We start from the raw sequence: 20,624 nt of genomic DNA, 5'->3' as shown, positions 1-20,624 counted from the left end.
TTGGTATTTTTGTTTTATACTTTATTTTTATATATATTTTTGAATGTTTTATAATTTTAAATACAAAATGATATAATAATGACGCCATCCGATTTTTTGGACCAGTCCGACTGGTTAACCGGTTGACCCATCGAACTGATATGGCGGCCGGTTCGATGTCCGGTCCGGTTTTCAAAACCTTGGAAAGGACTCAACAATATTTACTTGACATCAACAATAATTATTTGAATATAAATTCTAGGTTGATCTTCAACAATTACAAAACACATAATTAGGAGAATCATGACATTGGCAAAGTGATCGAACTTATTTCTATTTCACAATTAGTTAAAACGATATATGGGCTTTAAGCCCATTTAGCCATAAGAGACATCCCGCCGGCGCCAAGAAGGACAGCAGCGAAAGATTTAATTTGAAGCTTAATGCTTCCTTGTAGCTTCGGACCCATGAAATCAGCGGCAAGAAGATCGACCAACGCCATGTAGATAAGTAGTCCAGCAGACGAAGCATTGAGTAAGCCGACAGTAATCAGGGCGCTCGGGCTATTCTCTTTGTATGTCTTTGCCAACCCGATCCCAAGAGCAATACCAAATGGAGTCGTTATGGAAAAGAAGAAAACCATTAATGCTTTCTTCAACGGCTTGTACTCTGCCTGTTACCGTTTATGAAGTTATATATAGATACTCCTTTAATAAAATATACAAATTTTATTACACGATGAACAAATAATATACCTGAAGAATGCAACCACCAAGTCCCATGCCTTCAAACATTTGGTGGAAACAAAGAGCTGCCACCAGTGGCTTAATTGTGCATACGTCGTTTGAGGCCCCAACTCCAAGTCCAATCACTATCGAGTGAACAACTATTCCAAGTTCTAGCACCTAAAGTTCCATAATAACCTATGATTTGTTTGTAAAAGGAATATATACAAGTATGGTATTCGGATTTTCTTCAAAAACTAACCATGGCAACAACACGATAACGAAGAAGCTGTGCTCCTATTGGGCCCTTTTGGCCGTGATGGTGTCCATGGAAATGCGCGCCACTACCACCTGCCACGGCCATCTCGTGGTCTACAGTGACCGGCTCAGCACCTTCGGCTGATATTGCGTTGTTCTTGTTAGTATACATGCTTGTAGCCATGGAGTCGACCATGAGTGTGAAAATGGCAGATAACATAGCAACAAAGCCTGTAAACGGAAACTTATGCCAGGGGTTATCTGACAAGCAAGTAGACCTTAACATGTCAAAAGAATCTGGCAACACGTGCATGAATCCAGTGGCCAAAATGATGCCGGAAGCAAAAGCTTTAACAATAACAAAAAGGCTACGATCAGGGCTAAGGGCAGGGATGGAACGAGTGATCAGAGGTAGACATACTCCGATGATGCTAGTGACAAGGATTGCAGCGATGCCAATGATCTTCAAGGACAAAGCCTTGGATTTGTTATTACAAGGGTTAATTGTTTCGTCTTCACATTGTGACAACGCTTTGGTGCATAGAAGTGCAATGAAGATGATGAAAATTGAGACCATTTTGGAAGCCATGGTTATTCAAAATTTCTTGAAAACTCTTTAGGATATGTTTGAGTTAGAGGTTGTTATATACAGATGAGATAAGAGTTTGAGATGTAATTGGGTCAGCTGCCTGGTGCATTTTTCATGGCATTGTGGGCGGAGCCAAGATTTTTTTAATAAGGGGCTTATAGTAATAACATATTAAAATATATTTTATCTTCAAATAATAAAAATATATTTAAGTTTGAAAAAAAAATGACAAATAAAAAGATCGTCTAAATAAAACTTACAGGGCGTATTCGGCAAAACTAGTCGGTAGCGGGTAGCAGGTAGCTTATAGCTTGTAGCGTTTTGTTAAACGTTACATGAAATAGCATTTGGATTTGAAATGTTTTGTTTAAACTAAACGCTAGAAGCTCGTTTGGGTTCGCTTAGTCAAAGTGATCTATGGGTCGAATGGAGGTTGTGGTTCTTTACTCCCAAAACAAGGTTGGATGGGTCCTTGGAATGGTGTTATCCGTATGATGTCCCACCTGCGAGATCGTGGTTTTGATTTGCTTTCTCTTTGTCCGATTCGGATTGGTGATGGTTACAGGACTTCTTTTTGGCAAGATACTTCTTTTTGGCAAGATACTTGGAAAGGGGATAGGCCACTTGCAGAGATTTTTCATAGGATCTTTGCTTTAGATTCTCATAAATTTGCTTCAGTTTGTGATAGGGTGGAGATGGGCTAGGATACTTCGTCTCTTAGGAGATTGCATCGGGGTGATATTGAGCAGGCTCAGTGGGAGGCTTTTTTGATTATGATGCAGGGGTTACAGCTTAATTCCAGTCCTGACCGGTTGGGATGGCTCTTGGATTCGTCTGACAACTTTAACTTTTGCTTCAGCTAGGTCTTTATTGACAATGGTATGTTGCCTACAGGTGGTGGCGTAACTTATTGGAATAATTGGGTTCCAATTAAGTTGAATATTTTCATTTGGAGATTAAGATTAAACGGGCTGCCTACTCGAGTAAAATCTTTCTCATAGGGGTATTTTGTTGGATTCGATCTTGTGTCCAGTTTGTTCCACTACAGTTGAATCCATCGATCATCTGTTTCTAAGATGTAGTGAATTGATTGATCTTTGGACTAGGGTTGCCATTTGGTGGGGTGTTCAGCTTCCTCATCATCTTTCCATGGATTCGATCTTGTTTTGGTCAAACTCTTTCCCTTGGAGAAGTGGTCAACAGAAAGCTTTTGATGCGGTGATCATAACTGCTTCTTGGTGTATTTGGAATTTCCGTAATTCCATTATCTTTGGAACGGTGTTGCCTAGGAAATCGGACATTTTTGATGATGTGGTAAAAAATTCTTATTTTTGGGTCACAAATAGGTGTAGTAAAGCTAATATCTCTTGGACTTCATGGCTTCATGATCCTGCCATTGCTTGTAATTTATTGTAATTTCCTTTTTCTAGCTTCTTGCTAGTTTTTTAATAGAATTTCGCCGTTCCAAAAAAAAACGCTATAAGCTAGTAGTGTCAAACGAGACTTTCTGTTCAAACGTAGCGTTTTGTCAAACAATAGAAGCTAGAAGCTCTCAAACGCTCCAAAACGTTTCATACCGAACACACCCACAATGTTTTTTTTTTCCGGATTTCTGGATCATACATTCTTTAAAATAATGTAGTGAATGTAAAAAAAATTATAATATTAATATAGATATCCAACTATATTTATAATAGTTTAGTAATAAAAATATAAGAGATGTAAATTAACCTCTATATATATATATATATATATATATATATATATATATATATATATATATATATATATATATATATTATTGTAATGGAAATGTATGTGCTCATGTTTACGAGTTATACGAGTTATAGAAAGAAAACATAAAAGGTTTAAGTGGCGAACTATGGTAACAGAGACAATGTTAAAGGACTAATTATGTAAATTTGATTTTTTTGAGATACGCAATTAAAACTCCAACGGTCTAAATAAAGGGCTTAGTCAACTATGATGGACTTATTAAAATAGACGGGGATTGGTGGGGGGAGGGGGGGGGGGAGCTAAGCACCGGCAACCCCGGTACTATATATATATATATATATATATATATATATATATATATATATATATGCTCATGTGCTTGTACATATAGAAATACGGAATATTTTTTATGAGATACGACTTTGAGATATTGGGACAACTTCTTGGTGCATTGTTCATGCCTTCTTAGTACTCTAATGGTACTTCTGTTAATATAATTATTTAGTTTTAGGTTATATAATGTATATTGCAGTATTTAATAACTATATTAACTAGTATTTAATAACTATATTACCTAAAGTCACATGTAATAAAAGGATTGTACGGTGTTGGAAGAGCCATGAACAAATCGACATGCACATACATATAGTGACGAGTTCATGGTGACTTCACATATGTATTGGGGTTGTAAACGAACCAAATGAAAAAAATGATTTTTCATGTATGTTTATTAAGTTAGCCGAACAAATAAAGAAACACGAACAAATTATTCATGTAACAAATTATATTGTTCGTCTTTGTTAAGGTGCCGAATAAACATATATAAATATAAACGAACATATATAAACAAATGTAAATGATAATTAACATTCAAATTAAGAATCATAAAAATTGATCGTCAATATTTATGATATGTTGATAGTATTTAGAAGTGCTATTTTTTTTTTTTTTTTGGTAATATTAATGTTGTGAAACTTGAATCACCAACCAAAAATAAAAGGTTAAGAAACGTAAATATACAAATAAGACTATTGCTTTTGTTTGTTTGTTTAAATAAATTAATGATTTTTTTTTCATGTTCATTCATTTATTAAATAAATGAACTTAAAAAACTTCTCCGCAAACGGTTCATAAACGAGTCATTGAATATTCGGTTTGTTTACAACAATATCCACGTTGATATCAAATAACAAAGCCTTCATCTAATAATGGGTACCGGTAGGGATGACAATCCCAAACCGAACCCATCAACCCAATCCAGTAATTTGTGAGATTTTTAACCCGTTTAATGAATGGGTCAACATGTTTAATACGTTTAATTAAATGGGTTAGGTTAGTGTTGAAATTTCCATCATTTCTACAGTCCAGTAACCCGTTTAAAATGTTGAAATATTTTTTTAATTTATGTTTATTTAGTATTATTATCTAATCGATTATTATATTTAAATAATTCTTAATTTCTGAAAAAATATGGGTTAGTAACTGTAACGACCCAATTTTTCAAAAGAAAATTTTCATTTTTAATTATCCAAAACAGATTTTCATCATCCACAAAAACCAGTTACAGTTGTTTTCAAAACCATATCAAATACAACTTTATTTCAAAATATCAGAGTGTCACATAAAATGCCCGAGTGAGAGTACACGCCGCTCCATCAAGCATTGCCCTTGCCCTTGGGCTCAGATGTATCTGAAACAAATCCACAAACTGTAAGTTAATGCTTAGTGAGCCCCCCAGAGCATACCCCACACACAATCCACATAACACATATCATATTAGCTATAAAGCTACACATATCACATAAGCCATGCATACAACATATAAGGAAGCCATGGAAACCCTCCATGGTCTTACACCTAATGCCACGGGAACCCCCACGTGGTCTTATCTGCCATGGGAACCCCCACATGGTCTTCCTGCCTTGGGAACCCCCACAAGGTCTTCCTGCCTTGGGAACCCCCATAAGGTCTTCACTGCCAAACAAGACATAATGCAAACTATACAATCATATATACTAGGATGCCATGGAAACTCTCCAAGGTCTTATACCAAATGCCACGGGAATCCCCATGTGGTCTTCCATGCAAATGCTATACTATCATAATGCATAATCAATCAATAATCCACATAACATAAAATGGGTCGGCCTTGGTGCCTTAGACCAATTGGTATGGTGAGAAGACTCACCTTTGTCTGCTAAATCCGAAAGCTGCTCTCCTAACAGTCCGTAACCACCCATGCTCCAGAAGCTCCTCAAGGTGAACTAGATGCAGATTCTTGAAGCCCAAAGCCACTCCAAGCTTGCTTAGCAACTCCTTCTTCTTGAATGGACACTAAAATGGCCACAAATGCACTCCTTAAGCTCAAAACACACTCTCAAATGATTCTAGGGTTTTTAGGGACGTTTGAAGGTTAATAGGATGGTTAGGGTGGAGCTTAATGAGATAAGGATGCTTATATAGGTCTCAAGTCTGGAAATTAGGGTTTGGATATCTATCACGTACGCCCCGCGTACTCTTGGTACGCCCAGCGTACGTGCTGGCCCTCCGCGATCATTTAAGCATGGTACGCTAAGCGTACTCATGAAGTACGCCCAGCGTACTTAAGGGACATAACATGCAATAGTTAATAACTTCAAGGGCTTTTGTGGTAATACCTGAATTGGAGTGTTACAGTAACCATTATTGGAAGTCGATTTATTGAAAATGAAAGTTAAGTTGCATAGAATTTAGAAATTAAACATTTATAATAATTTATGATTGTAAACAATTGATTTGTGTTTTAGTTATGAACTGTAACGTCCGACAAATTAACACAAACTACATCCATTTTTTTAAAATCTAATAGATAAGTAGGTGTACACTTATATTTAGTTTACAGAAAAAAAGTAGTTATCAAAAGATCATCTATAAACATATTACCTAATGATCGAGTTGGGTATTACAATATTTGCTTATAATAAAAGTAGTTATCAAAAGATCATCTATAAACATATTACCTAATGTCCAGGGTTGTTAGGTCCTAATATGCACAACAACAAACAACAAGTAAGCTATTAAAACTTAGTAACCCTATATGTGTATGCAATAATGATCACAATAATAAGTCATAAAAATAAAACTATTAACAATAATAAGCCACATAAAGCCTTTCAAGTAGTACATACACTTTAAACTCATTATGGTATTACGACCACAAAGACTAACATTAATATATTAATATTCAGCTATGGTATTACAACCACTAAGATTGCCATTATCGTTTAATAATGTTACACCCCTAGTATTACGACCACAAATGCTACCACTCCAACAACACTCACCCATGATATTATGACCACTAAGGCTACCACATGGATTTGAGATTTTACTAAATTGTGGTACTACGACCACTAAGGCTACCATGTTTCATTATCCCCAACATTGTTGATGTACTTCACACAATTCAACTATAATCACATAAAAACATAGATAACTACCAACTATCATGATGGAAAAAACATATGGTTACTCACTCTATGATACTATATGTAATTGAGTTCTAACTCTTGAAGCACGATATATGCTCTAGTTTAAACAACTATCACAATAACACACTAACTTGAGTATCATAGCTCAATGTACCATCAATTTAAGCATTAACTTAATCCAACACTTTCACTATGTTCAAAGGGCTTAATCTCATTTTTAAAACTAATTATATGTCATGAATAACTTGTCTACATGTTTTAATCCATCAAGACATGGGTTCAATTTCACTTATTTAACAATTCACCCAAACTAGGGGGTTTATGACCATCTTCTCAATTCAAGTAATTAACCATGATTTCAACATATAACACTTAACAACATTATTACTAAGCTTACTAAAACAATCTCATTAAGCTTTTATTAAATGTGACTTGAGCATTTGGAGCATTCTCATGGAGCATTTGGAGTTCAATGGAGCACTTGAATGAACGTGGATCACCTGAGAAGGGAATAAAGCATCTAAGAAAGGAATGGAGCATGTAAGAAAGGAATGGAGCATCTAAGAAAGGAATGACGCATTGAAGAAGCGAGTGAAGCACCTAATAAGGTAACGGAGCATCACTGATGCGCCAGGTGCAAGGATGCACCATTTTGGAGAGGGTGCGCCACTTTGGAAGGTAGATGCGCCATTTAGAAGTTGGATGTGCCACCTTGGGAAGTAGATGCGCCACTGAAAGCTTGATTCGCAATTCGAAGAAAAGGTGCACCATCTTTTAATGAATGATGCTAATGGACGATACTGATGGATGATCTTATGGATGATGCTCATGAACTAGGCTTATGGATGATGCTCATTGAGGATGCTTATGGATGATGCTCCTGGAGGTTTCTCATGGACAATTCTCCATCATGATGCGCCATGAGTATTCCTAAAGAGCCATCTTGGTTCATGATGCTCCATAATATGTATTGCTTATGCTCATGTAATGTATCTCAAGTATGAAGGTTCGAGAAGCAGTTGTATGACAGATTGTGATTGGTTGACACCTTTCATGGGCCTATAGATTAATGGGCTTGGCCCATTAGGGTTTTAGGTATGATCCCTCGTTTATAAATAGGGATGCTTGTTAGTCATTTGTTTGTGTCTTGAATTCTAGTGAGTAGGAGAATCTCTGTTGATATGTACTTGTATTCTCTATTTGAGAACTCATAAATAAATAATACTCTCTTCCTACACGTGGAGGTAGGTAACCTTGACCGAACCACATAAATATTGTGTCTTGTGTGCTTATGGTTTCGTGTTTTATCCGCTTTACTTCCTAACAAGTGGTATTAGAGCTATGGTTGGTGTTCTGTTGGTTAAAGATGGCATCTTACAAGTTCGATTTTGAGAAGTTCAATAGTTTGAATGATTTCTCTCAATGGAAGGTACAAATGAGGGCTCTTCTAGGTCAACAAGTTTGTGTAGCGTAATTGGAAGGAGAAGCAAAACTGCCTAAATACATGGCGTCGATAAGATGATGGATATTCTACCAAGAGCGCATAACCTACTCTGTTGGGTTTGACAAATGAAGTACTAAGATAGGTTATGGATCAAACAACTGCATCTGGGATTTGAGAGAAATTGTGTGAAAATTATCAGAACAATTCTCTGACAATTAGGTTATATCATAAGCAACATTTGTATACTCTTAGTTTGTCTGGAAGTACCCAAGTGAAGGATCATCTGGATAACTTTCAATAAGATCATCTTGGATTTACAAGGTGTGAAGGTAAATATTGAAGATAAAGATCAAGCACTTATCCTCTTATGTTCACTACCGAATTCTTATGAGAAATTTCTTGATACCATGTTATATGGTAGCACAATGATTATTGTGAATGATATGAAGGATTCCTTTATGTCCAAGGAAATGAAAAAAAAAGGTTTTAGTTGGTGAATAAGTTTCCAGTTTCGGTTTGTTTGTAGGCAAAGAAGAACATATGATAGAGGTGGAGGTAACAAAGGGAAGTCATGTTCCGAATCTAAAGCAAACTGTATATGTTATAACTGCAAGGAAAATGGGATCTTTGAAGAGATTGTCCATTGGTGAAGAAAGGGAATCATGGATTTGAATCAAGCAACAACAACAATGTTGTTGTGGTTCAAGGGAATTCTAATGAAAGGGATGATGGTGAAGTTTTGACTATATGTACAACTACTTATGTTGATGCTTAGATATTGGACTCAGGAGCATCATATTATGACTTATAATTGTGATTGGTTTAGTTCTGTTAAAGAGTGGAATGACACAGTAAAGATGGGTGATGATGGATAGAATCAAGGGCAGTGGCATAATGCATATCAAGATGCACAGTGATATGGTCAGGAAACTGGATTGTTGGGTTGTCCCAAATATTCGAAAGAATCTGATTTCCCTTGCCACTTTAGCGAAGGATCGACTGAAGTATTATGGAAAGGGTTATTGGGTAAGACTATTTAAGGTGCTCTTGTGGTTATGAAGGGAAATATGAATCGTGGGATATATTTCCTAGAAGGTTGCACGGTAAGAGGAACGGTGAGTATATCCCAATCCTTGGATTAGTATGATGATAAAACATAGTTGTGTCGTCATAGAATGGGGCACATTAGTGATGAGCGGCATGCAAATGAGTAAAATTGATTGTTTGGTAGAGATGTAACTGTACACGTTAAACCTACTGATGTTTGTATTCAATAGATACAAAGTAGGGTGAAGTTCAGTTTGATTCAACGCTCAAGTATGGATATCCTTAAGTTTGTTCACTCAGATTTATATGGTCCCTCTCCAGTGAAGTCTCATGGTAGATGTCAATACTTTATGAGCTTTATCAATGAATACTCAAGGAAGGTTTAGGTGTAGTTTGTAACGACAAAAAATAAAGATGAAGTGTTTGGGAAGTTCAAGAAGTGGAAGACTACGCTTGAAAAACAGACCGAAAGCCAAGTCAGGTCACTTAGAACATAAAATGGGTTGTTCTGCAGGGCTTTGTTTGAAAACTTCTTTAAAACAAGTGTATAATGAGACATTTCACTATACGACTAACACCACAACAAAGCAGAGTGGCAGAACAAATGAACCAAACGTAGATGGATCATGCTTAGTGCATGCGATTATCTGTGGATTTATCGGAGAAATTATAGGCGAAAGCAGTTAACACTGCTTACTATCTTGTGAATAAATTTCCATCAACTGTAACTGATTATAGGACTCCTCAAGAGGTGTGGTCTAGGAAACCCTCTTATTATTTTGGTTTACAAATGTTTGGATGCACTGCTTATGCTCGTGAGAATGATGGTAAACTGGAGCCAAGGGCAATGAAGTGGATACTTCTAGGATATGCATATGGAGGGAAATGTAATAGTATGTAGTGTATAAAAGAAGGAAAGACTCCAAAACTCGTTATTAGTAGAGATGTGACATTTGATTATGATATGTGTAACTACAGAGGAGGTTGTACAAGTGTTTCAGGGAACGATCATGGTGCTAGCTAGAAGGTGGAGTTTGCAACACTAACCCCACATAGTTTTGTGATAAATAAAGAACAAAAAGGTTACATGGAACATCATAGATATGAGGAATCCCTCGTATATCACAGGGAAGAAGTATGTGGTGATGATGATGCCAATAAAGACAACTTGAAGAATCATTTTGAGAATGAGTTTTACACATTTCTTACTATATTAAGAAGGTCTTGCGGTCGTTCTATCTGACCAGTCCAAACTTGTTGGTACTTCTTTGGCTGTTTGAGGCAATCAGGAAAGTTCTTTGGGAAGTGTTACAGTGGATCTTATGGCGCTTAGAAGGAATGCTTGATGTTTGTATGGTGTATGGTGCTAACGCACTACATACATACTTGGTTGGATCAATAGACTTGGACCACGAAGGTGATCTAGTAATAATAAGATCATTAGCGGTTGGTCTCGTTCAGAGTCATATTTTGAATCTGGAGAAACCTATCATCTTATATGACATATTTTTCATTCAAAAGTATGGTACCAAGGAGAATCCGGAAGACATGTAGAAAAGGTCGTTGCCCAGAGAGAATTTTAAGCTTTGCTTGGAATTGGTTGATGTTCATGGGAGTTAAATTCCTTTGGGGCATGATGGTGGGATGGAAGAGGAAGTTCTTGGTTTCAGGTGGAGTTTAGATGATACTCAAGTCAATTTGGAGATTATTAAATGTGACTTGAGAATTTAGAGCATTCACATGGAGCATCTAGTTTCAATGGAACATTTGGAGTTCAATAGAGCACTTTAATGAGTGAGGAACATCGGAGAAAGGAATGGAGCATCTGATAAAGGAACGTGGCATTTAAGAAAGGAATGGAGCATCTAAGAAAGGAACAAAGAATCTAAGAAGGGAGTGGAACATCTAAGAAGGGAATGAAGCATTACTAATGCTCCATGATGCAAGGATGCACCATTTTGGAGTGGGTGCGCCACCTGTATACAAGTTGCACCACTTTAGAAGCTAGATACACTATATTGGAAGTAGATACGCCATCCAGAAGTTAGATGTGCCACCTTAGGAAGTAGTTGCGCCACTTGTAAGCTTGATACGCCATTTGAAGAGAAGGTACGCTATCTTTGAATGGATGATGCTCATGGACGATGTGTTAGAAATGGTGCCCAAGGTCATTAACTAGTTGGTAGTATTTCTAAATAACAATAGAGTCATTGTGGAGTGGCATCATAAACCAAATAGCTAAAAGAAAATGGAGAAAATAAGTTGTTAATTTATTAAGGATTAAATAAATTATTTTGAAATTATTTTGGTTATTAGTTAAGAGCTTGAATATTAATTAATCCAAGAGATTAATTGGAATATTCCAGAATCTCCTGGAAAATAATGGTGGATAATTTTGAGTTATCCCTAGGATAAGGGATAAGGTTAATTTGAATCAGATAAGGATAAACCCTAGAGTTTGACTCCTTATAGGACTCTATCAGAAGCCTATAAATAGACTGGTAAGGGTCAACCCTAGGATCTGATTTTCTCCACAAAATTTCTTTCACCTCTCCTTCCATTTCTCCTTGGACGAAATTCTAATCCTCTCCCAGGGCTACGTGAATTTCATATAAACACTAACTAGGGTTGCATCCTTTTGGATTTTGGCGTTATGGGTCTGACTACATTAGAGGAGTTCTCCTTTAGGCTCTTCATTCATTGCAAGGATGTCATTCACATGATCTACGGATCAAGAGGTAAGTATTTAATCCTTCTTTAGTTTGTTTTTAAAGTGCGTTTCTAAAACCACTAAAACTTATATATAGGGAGCATGTGCAATTAGATATATCTTTTGATTGTTTCAGCTACCTTGGTTGTGTGTAATCGATGTTATAGAAACCCAACATGATGCCCATAGACAATGACCATGGATGATTCTGATGGACGGTTCTCATGGAGAATGCTCATAGCCCATTCTCCATCATGATGCGACATGAGCATTCCTAATGAGCCATCTTGGTTCATGATGCTCCATCATGAGTGTTGTTAATGCCCATGCAATGTATCTACTATGAAGGTTCTAGAAGTGGTTGCATGGCGGATTATGATTGGTTGATACTTTCATGGGCATATGGATTAATGGGCTTGTCCCATTAGATTTATGTTTGATCCCTATTCTGTAAATAAGGATGTATGCTAATCATTTGTTTGTCTCTTGAATTCTAGTGAGTAGACAAATCTATGTTGAATTGTACTTGTAACATCTTTTTGAGAACTTGCAAATAAAGAATACTCTTATCATGCTCGTGGACGTAGGTCACCTTGACCAAATCACATAAATATTATGGCTTGTATGCCTGTGCTTTCGTGTTTATCCGCTTTACTTTCTAAGAGCTTTCTTCCATGGAAGCATACAAGAACAAGGGTTTTATCACCCTTCCATTTTCACCATGAACACTTCGATTAATCTTAGTAAGAAGACGAGATTATCTTTAATCCTAGTGATGGACTTTAACACTTGATTTCCCTTGTACTTTTTTGCATAAAGCTTCAATCTCCAAGAGTATGGCCTTCATAATTGTCTTTACCGAACTCTTAGAGGTGTGTACGTGAGGAATCTCAGAAGAGAACCTACTTAATGCCTTTTAGAACCCGTTTCTGATGTTCGAACATGGGACACGACCGTGATCCATAAGACACGACCAATGTTCCACCAAAAGTACTCTAAATATAAATGTACTTTAGTTAATAGGATTTGGGTTGTGTCTCCTTGTTTTTTCCTATTTGATCAATGTACTTTACCTTCGAACTTTTGATGGCCATAACTTCTTCATACGTGCTTGGATTTCAGTAATCTTTATATCCATGTATTCGTATTAGAGTCAACCACAACTTTCTTTTAGATTAATTCTGCTAAAAGGTTCTATATTTTTACTTATAACACCATAAACAAAGGGTTACACATCATTCTTCTTCATAACTATACGTCAACACCTATGTTACATTTGACTTTTCATACGATGCAACAAAACATAGGTCTTAACCTCTTATTTAACTTATAAAAGTATTACACCCCTCTTAATATTACTTGATTATAAATTACAGGTGTTACATGAACTTATAGACTTATGGTTGTATTATTTCTAACTTAAATATTTATATATTGGAGTTTTAAAGTTTATGTAATTTTATTTGAATGATTATTTAATTTTTAAGGGTTTTTTTGGAATATTAAATGGGTCATGTTCAACCGATTTATTAAACAGAAGGGGGTTGGGAAAACAACAAATCAACATGATTTCAACCCATTTACTAAAAATGTTAGGTTGGGTTGTGAATTCTCAACCTATTTACTTAAACAGATTGATTTAGGTTGTGATTTTTAACTCGTTTAATTAAACATGTTAACCCATTTATGACACAACCCAACCCATTGCCTTCACTAGGTATGGGATAGTTAAGTTAAAAGTTAGATTATCGACCTAGAGACTTTCATTTTTGTGAAAAAGTTCACGGTTGAAACCATATGGATATTATTATCGTTAGAAATTAAATATTTCAGCTAACAAAAATTTAAATAGATAATCATTAAACGACCAAATATATGAGACAAATATGACAAACGAACTATATTTTAAGAAAAAAAACTGATTGCCCTGATACTTTCATATTTTATAAAAAATAATGAATAGACTAATAACCTTATGTTCAGTTTTCGCCCTTACTAAAACGAAAGAGAACCTTACAAGGTGGTATCTTTAACAATACGTGTTTGCCCACTCTAAAGTCTTGGGTCGATTTTTCAAACCGTTTAATTCTTCTCTCTATTTTGTGCCGCCAAAATTATTTCTCGAATCATTTCCACTTTATTATAATGCGAGAGTGAGCATCTTCTTTCTTCCTCTTCTTAATGGTTTCATCATGTTTTCTATTAAGGTTCCATGGGAGGTGGATGTTCATATCATGTGCCTATATCTGAATGTGTCACTATGATGTCGCAATCAGATATTGTCTAAGGTTCACCAATTTCTCCAAAAGCGATTCGGACTTGAACCGGACCTGGACCGGCCTCAACAAGTCCGGTCCAAGGTCCATCAGTTCCTGCAAAACCGCTTCCGTTCCGATTCGGTCCAAATACTCAACCCTACAATCGTAATAGATAAACTAACTTTTAGTAGGCTTTAACAAGTTAGACCATATGCACCTAATGTTGTACTGATCCAACGGGTACAAGGGCTGGAAAACCCAGACTTCGACCAGCCTTAACCGGCTTGGTCCAAGGTCCATTTATTTCTACCAATCCGGTCTGGTCCAAGAGTCGTTTCGGTCCGGTTTGGTCCAAATGCTTCACCCCTATCACTCCTAATCAGAAGAAAATACAGTTGGACTTGAAGAAGAAACATAAACGATAATATTAATTGAGGATCAAAAGTTCGAAACAGAATAAGCTCAAATAAATTTCGTTGGAGTTGAAAATTTTGAACAAAAACATTACTTTGAAGTATGAAAAGCAATCGTACGCATATATTATATTACTTAGGGTTGTTTAGCAATGATGATAGTTGTTTTCAGTTGTAATACTTGTTTTGTTTGTAAAAATACATCTTATTGATTTTCCATAAATTCCTTATCCAGAAGTTTATAATCTTCATAAATACTACACAACTCAACAAATTAATACACTATACAAAAAACTATTACATTAAAATGTCTTACTTAAAAATTCCAACAAACCAAACAAAATAGGAAATAAGATACATAGACTACCTATAAAATGGTACTATCACCCGTTAGAGAACAAACTGATACCTGTATACATAAAAAACAAGAAATTTTTATACACATGTTTTCCAAACGTTTACTTGATCTCATCTTTAGAAGAAAATACATAACCATTAAAGATTCTCTATAAATGAAATGCTATCCTTCTATACATGTTGCAAGTACATTAATCCTCATAAGTTGCTTGTTTGCTTCATCATGCAACAATAAATATTTATAACGTGTTATTCACTAAAATAATCATGATTGGCCATTGGGTCTTTTTAAGTTGTTTGGCTTCCTCTCTACAACTACATTAAAACAATACAAAATGAGCTCGATTATTAACGATTCAACAGAACAATACAAGTCTAAAGATCATTCATCAACATACTTGATATAATCTGTCATATATGTTATATCACCATCATCTTCTGCATTGTCTCTATTGTCTTCATTAAAAGACAACCTTCATGAATGTCACGAGCATGTTTTCTAGTTGTTTTTTTCTCCATCGTCCCCTCTTATATATATATATATATATATATATATATATATATATATATATATATATATATATATATATACACACACACACACAAATAATATTAAGATTGTGAACCATTAGCGATATCTTTCGCAATCTTTGTAGTTGATCAAATAGACGTAAAAGTAATTGTGTGAAGAATTAATGACGCTCGTGAAACAATTTTGAGGGTTTACTTGGTAAAAATATTTTCATGAGTTAGCGAACATTGTTTCTCGGTGATAATGGTTGTTTATTGATAAGTGAGATTTTGGTGGTTACCTAAAAAATATGATCTTAATCTTTAATGACATTTTAACGAAAAATTGTATTAGATATCATTTAATTTGTGTATCTTGCATATATTTTGTGGCGGATTAGCCAAAGGCATCTATTCGGAGCTATTTGTCAAATACTCTTCATAAATGTGGTATTGACTTTCAAGGGATATTTGTCGTCAATCAGTATTAGGGACATATTTTTGTTGGAAAAATGATTCTGGAGGGTAACTAACTGTTAAGTTTGTTCTCATTTGGTCTATTTCCTTTTTTTTTACCCAATATACCATCGAACTTGTTGTTTGTGTTCACCATAACCCTTTTGACCGGATTTTGACCGGCTATCACCTGTGATAGCCGGTCAAAGGGTTATGGTGAACACATACAACAAGTTCGATGGTATATTGGGTACAAAAAAATGAAATGGACCAAATGAGAACAAACTCAACAGTTGGTTACCCTCCTGAGTTATTTTCCTTTACTCATTTACAGAAAATCTCACGTCATCTCTTGCTCATATTAATGACTTTATGAGATTCATTATTGCTTTTCTTCAAAAGATAACCCACGAAAGAACATTATTCGTACATGTACAACTTTATAATGAACTTGAATATTTATTAGGGGAATATTGATTGAGCAGGTGCATTTCAATACTACATTTACATTTCCAATCAAATGATTTATCGTAACATGGATTCTGGACAAGTCTACAAACGAGTGGAATCACAAGTGTTGTGATTTTTTATTTTACTTGGATTTAAGATCGAATTCATGGGATAAGATACAACATCATTATGTACAAGATCATGCAGCTTTTGCAGACACATCACCATAATATACCTTGAGGTAAACGTTTATGTTGATAAAGATACCTCTCATACACAATCATATCCTTTTGCAGAGAGTTGTTGACAGCTAACCACAGTAATGATAGCATAGACCATGTTTTGACGAAGCTACCCCTCCGAAACGCTCTTCATGTACGTTATGGCCTAAGAATGTTGCAGTCTTTGATATTTTTATAGCTTTAATTTCATTTAACTTTTTTGGGAAAATAACTTAGGATGGTAACCAAATGTTGAGTTTTTTCTCATTTGGTCCCTTTTTTTGTACCCAATATACTATCGAACTTTTGTTTGTGTTCACCATAACCATTTGACCGGCTATCACAGACGATAACCGGTTAAAAGGGTTATGGTGCACACAAACAACAAGTTCGATGGTATATTTGATACAAAAAAATGGACAAAATAAAAATAAAATCAACAATTAGTTACCTCCAAAGTCATTTTCCCTATTCTACTATTTGGACCCAAGATTTGTAATCCCTATTTTTGTTTGGGTCCAACTATTTGGACCCAAGATTTTTTTACAATACCTCTTCAATTATGATTTTTTAGGTATCCGTTCAACTTTTTCAGACTTTTAGCACATTGAAAATGTAAATTTAACTTTATAATTCTATTGAATATAAGCTTTTTAACCATATTTTCATTTATATAAATTAAAAAGTTATTAATATCAAAAGAGATAGATTGCATACTACTCCTGTATTGTAACTTAAAATGATATTATAATTTATTGTGAATATGCTTTCTAACCACCATTATCCTCCATCGCCGGCCCGTCACCACCTCCGATAACCTACTACCATCGAAAACAAAATGGTTAATACCTGAAGAGAGAGAGAGAGAGAGAGAGAGAGAGAGAGACGAAAAGGGAGATAAACAGAGAGGCAGATCGAGAGGTGGTAGTCCGACCAACTATGGTGTTTCCGATCTACCCAGCCACCGGTGGTGGTTCCGACGATGGTGGCGTCAATACCTCCTGCAATCTACTATAGACGGTGTTGTTTGCCTGAAAAACAGAAATACAAAGAGACATAAAAGAGTAGTGTTTCTTGGGTGGTGGACAGTGGTCCTTAGGCGGCAAACGATATTTCTTGGCCGACTACAATGGTGTTCGACGGTGGTTCATGCGGCGACGTTAATAGTTGTGAGAAATGAGAAGAAAATAAAAAATGGCTACAATGAAGGCTTAGAATTTATTAGGTTTTTTTTATAGGTGTGGTATAGGTTAATTTAGGCTTTTAACCAAACTCAAATTAGCCTCAAATTTGGGCTCTTTCTAAAACTGAGTTTTTTTTTTTTTTTTTTTTTTTTTTTTTAAATTGATATTTTTCTAACATTTTTTATTAAATTTGTTTAAATAGTTTTTCTTTTTGATATTAAAAATTTAAGAATATTTATTTTATATACTTTTCATTCTTGCTTACATTAGATTATTTTTAATAATTATTTAATAATTATTGGTAAAAGAGTTAATAATTATAGGTAAAAGAAATAAAATCATTATCTCTTAATCATAACTAAAAAAGTAATAATTATAGATAAAAGTAAGATAATAATGAGAGGTCCTTTAAAATTATAAAATGCGCCTAATTAGATGTACCCATTTGTTTTGTCTTGAAAGTCTTTTCTCTTATGGTGATACTTGTATATAACAACAATATTTAGTTGAATATAAATTCCACGTTGATCTTCAACAATTACAAAACACATAATTAGGAGAATGAGGACAATGGCAAAGTGATTAAACTTATTTCTATTTCACAATCAGTTAAAATGATATGTGGGCTTTAAGCCCATTTAGCCATAAGAGACATCCCTCCGGCGCCAAGCAAGACGGCGGCGAAAGATTTGATTTGAAGCTTAATGCTTCCTTGTAGCTTCGAACCCATGAAATCAGCGGCAAGAAGATCGACCAACGCCATGTAGATAAGTAGTCCAGCAGACGAAGCATTGAGTAAGCCGACAGTAATCAGGGCGCTCGGGCTATTCTCTTTGTATGTCTTTGCCAACCCGATCCCAAGAGCAATACCAAATGGAGTCGTTATGGAAAAGAAGAAAACCATTAATGCTTTCTTCATCATCTTGTACTCTGCCTGTTACCGTTTATGAAGTTATAGATATCTCGAGTAACTAAAAAGTATAACTTTTATCACATAATGAACAAATAATTAATATACCTGAAGAATGCAACCACCAAGACCCATGCCTTCAAACATTTGATGGAAACAAAGCGCTGCCACTAGTGGCTTAATTGTGCATACGTCATTTGAGGCCCCAACTCCAAGTCCAATAACTATGGAGTGAACAACTATTCCAAGTTCTAGCACCTGCAGTTGCATAAAAAACGATGATGTAATTTGTTTGTTAAGAAAAATATATACAAGTATAGTATTCCGGTTTTCATTTAAAACTCACCATGGCGACCACACGATAACGAAGAAGTTGTGCTCCTATTGGGGCCTTTTGGCCGTGATGGTGTCCATGAAAATGCATGCCGCCACCACCCGTGACCGCCATCTCGTTGTCTCCAGTGGCCGGCTCACCAACTTCGGCTGATATCGCGTTGTTCTTGGTGGTATACATGCTTGTAGCCATGGAGTCCACCATGAGTGTGAATATAGCCGATAACATAGCAACAAAGCCTGTAAACGGAAACTTGTGCCATGGGTTATCAGATAAGCAACTAGACCTTAGCATGTCAAAAGAATCCGGCAAGACATGCATAAATCCAGTGGCCAAAATGATGCCGGAAGCAAAAGCTTTAACGATAACAAAAAGGCTACGATCTGGACTAAGGGCAGGGATGGAACGAGTGATCAGAGGTAGACATACTCCGATGATGCTAGTGACAAGGATTGCAGCGATGCCAATGATCTTCAAGGGCAAAGCTTTTGATTTGTTATTACAAGGGTTATTGGTTTCGTCTTCACATTGTGACAAGGCTTTGGTGCATAGAAATGCCATGAAGATGATTACAGTTGAGACCATTTTGGAAGTGGAAGCCATGGTTATTCAAGATATCTAGTCAACTGTTTGGGATAAGTTTGAGTGAAGCTTATGACTTATGAGGTTGCTATATATAGATATATAGAAACATATAGTTCGGTATCTACATAATATATATATACAAACATTTGTGACATCATAATATGTTTGTATCGACCCTAATAGGGAATAATAGAAAATATTTTGATGAGATGCGACTTTCGGGTGTTATTGGGTCAACTTCCTGGTGCATTGTTCATGGCACTCTAGCTAATGGTACTTTGTCAAAATGAAAAGTAGTTTTAACTTAGGTTATATGATAATATAAATAAAGTATATTAAGTATTTAATTAATGACTAAATAATTATATTAATTAAAATCAGATTTATTAATTTAAAGGATTGTACGGTGTTCGAAGATCAGGGATGAAGAGATCGGGATGTATGATGATTTGGTGAAGGTCGAAGTCAAAATGGCAGGGATCTTTTTTGGGTATTTAGACAAAACGACGACATGTGGCTAACTCTTCTTGTCCTATACCACTTTCTCTATTCCATGTGTGGCCTCTGCTCGATTTCCACGTTGCTACCGCATAACAACACTCACTAATCACTATTTTGTTCGGTGTTGAAACAGCTGTTGTGTATGGAAGATACGGCATTGAAAGGCTGACCTTACTAACTTCAATGGCGTGGAGCAACACTCAGACACCACCCCATGCCAACGACTCATTGCTTCTCGAGGACTACTCGATGCGGCTCAACGGAATAAAAAGGGAAATGATCATAAGATGGTTGGTCAAGTTTAGAATATATACTCCTTCCCTCTCATATTAATAGTCTATGTTTCATTTTTTGTTTGTCCCGTATCAATAGTCTATGTTTTATTTTTTGTTTGTCCCAAAATAATAGTCTATTTTTAAAAATAAATATGTTTTTTACCATAATATCCCTCGTTATTAGTTAAATTATAATGAAATTAAACACAAT

At 35.5% G+C, this 20,624-nt stretch overlaps 2 protein-coding genes across 2 annotated transcripts; both read right to left on the bottom strand.

The window, feature by feature from the left end:
- Positions 1-220: 220 nt before the first annotated feature.
- On the bottom strand, positions 221-1,566 carry LOC145166354 (putative zinc transporter 10). Its single transcript, XM_079085307.1, has 3 exons — positions 967-1,566; positions 735-884; positions 221-652 (listed from the first exon to the last, which is right to left on the bottom strand). Exons 1-3 carry the CDS (start codon positions 1,549-1,551, stop codon positions 347-349), a joined length of 1,041 nt encoding a protein of 346 aa, XP_078941433.1. The 5' UTR covers positions 1,552-1,566; the 3' UTR covers positions 221-346.
- A 16,737-nt stretch (positions 1,567-18,303) lies between these two features.
- LOC145166353 (putative zinc transporter 10) lies at positions 18,304-19,718 on the bottom strand. Its single transcript, XM_079085306.1, has 3 exons — positions 19,065-19,718; positions 18,827-18,976; positions 18,304-18,742 (listed from the first exon to the last, which is right to left on the bottom strand). Exons 1-3 carry the CDS (start codon positions 19,653-19,655, stop codon positions 18,437-18,439), a joined length of 1,047 nt encoding a protein of 348 aa, XP_078941432.1. The 5' UTR covers positions 19,656-19,718; the 3' UTR covers positions 18,304-18,436.
- Positions 19,719-20,624: the final 906 nt, after the last annotated feature.

Source organism: Lactuca virosa, chromosome 3 (assembly GCF_052849685.1).
Source record: "Lactuca virosa cultivar CGN04683 chromosome 3, Lactuca_virosa_CGN04683_v6, whole genome shotgun sequence".
Classification (NCBI taxonomy): Eukaryota; Viridiplantae; Streptophyta; class Magnoliopsida; order Asterales; family Asteraceae; genus Lactuca; species Lactuca virosa.
Note: the sequence above shows the minus strand (reverse complement) of the source record. Positions and strands in the feature narration are given on the sequence as shown.

Excerpts from the sequence above, each read along its gene's own strand:
- LOC145166354 (XM_079085307.1), bottom strand. The coding sequence starts at position 1,551 with ATGGCTTCCAAAATGGTCTCAATTTTCATCATCTTCATTGCACTTCTA. Across the intron at positions 885-966 it reads GTTATCGTGTTGTTGCCATG|GTGCTAGAACTTGGAATAGT; the intron begins GTTAGTTTTTGA and ends ATGGAACTTTAG. Across the intron at positions 653-734 it reads TTGGTGGTTGCATTCTTCAG|GCAGAGTACAAGCCGTTGAA; the intron begins GTATATTATTTG and ends AAACGGTAACAG.
- LOC145166353 (XM_079085306.1), bottom strand. The coding sequence starts at position 19,655 with ATGGCTTCCACTTCCAAAATGGTCTCAACTGTAATCATCTTCATGGCA. Across the intron at positions 18,977-19,064 it reads GTTATCGTGTGGTCGCCATG|GTGCTAGAACTTGGAATAGT; the intron begins GTGAGTTTTAAA and ends ATGCAACTGCAG. Across the intron at positions 18,743-18,826 it reads TTGGTGGTTGCATTCTTCAG|GCAGAGTACAAGATGATGAA; the intron begins GTATATTAATTA and ends AAACGGTAACAG.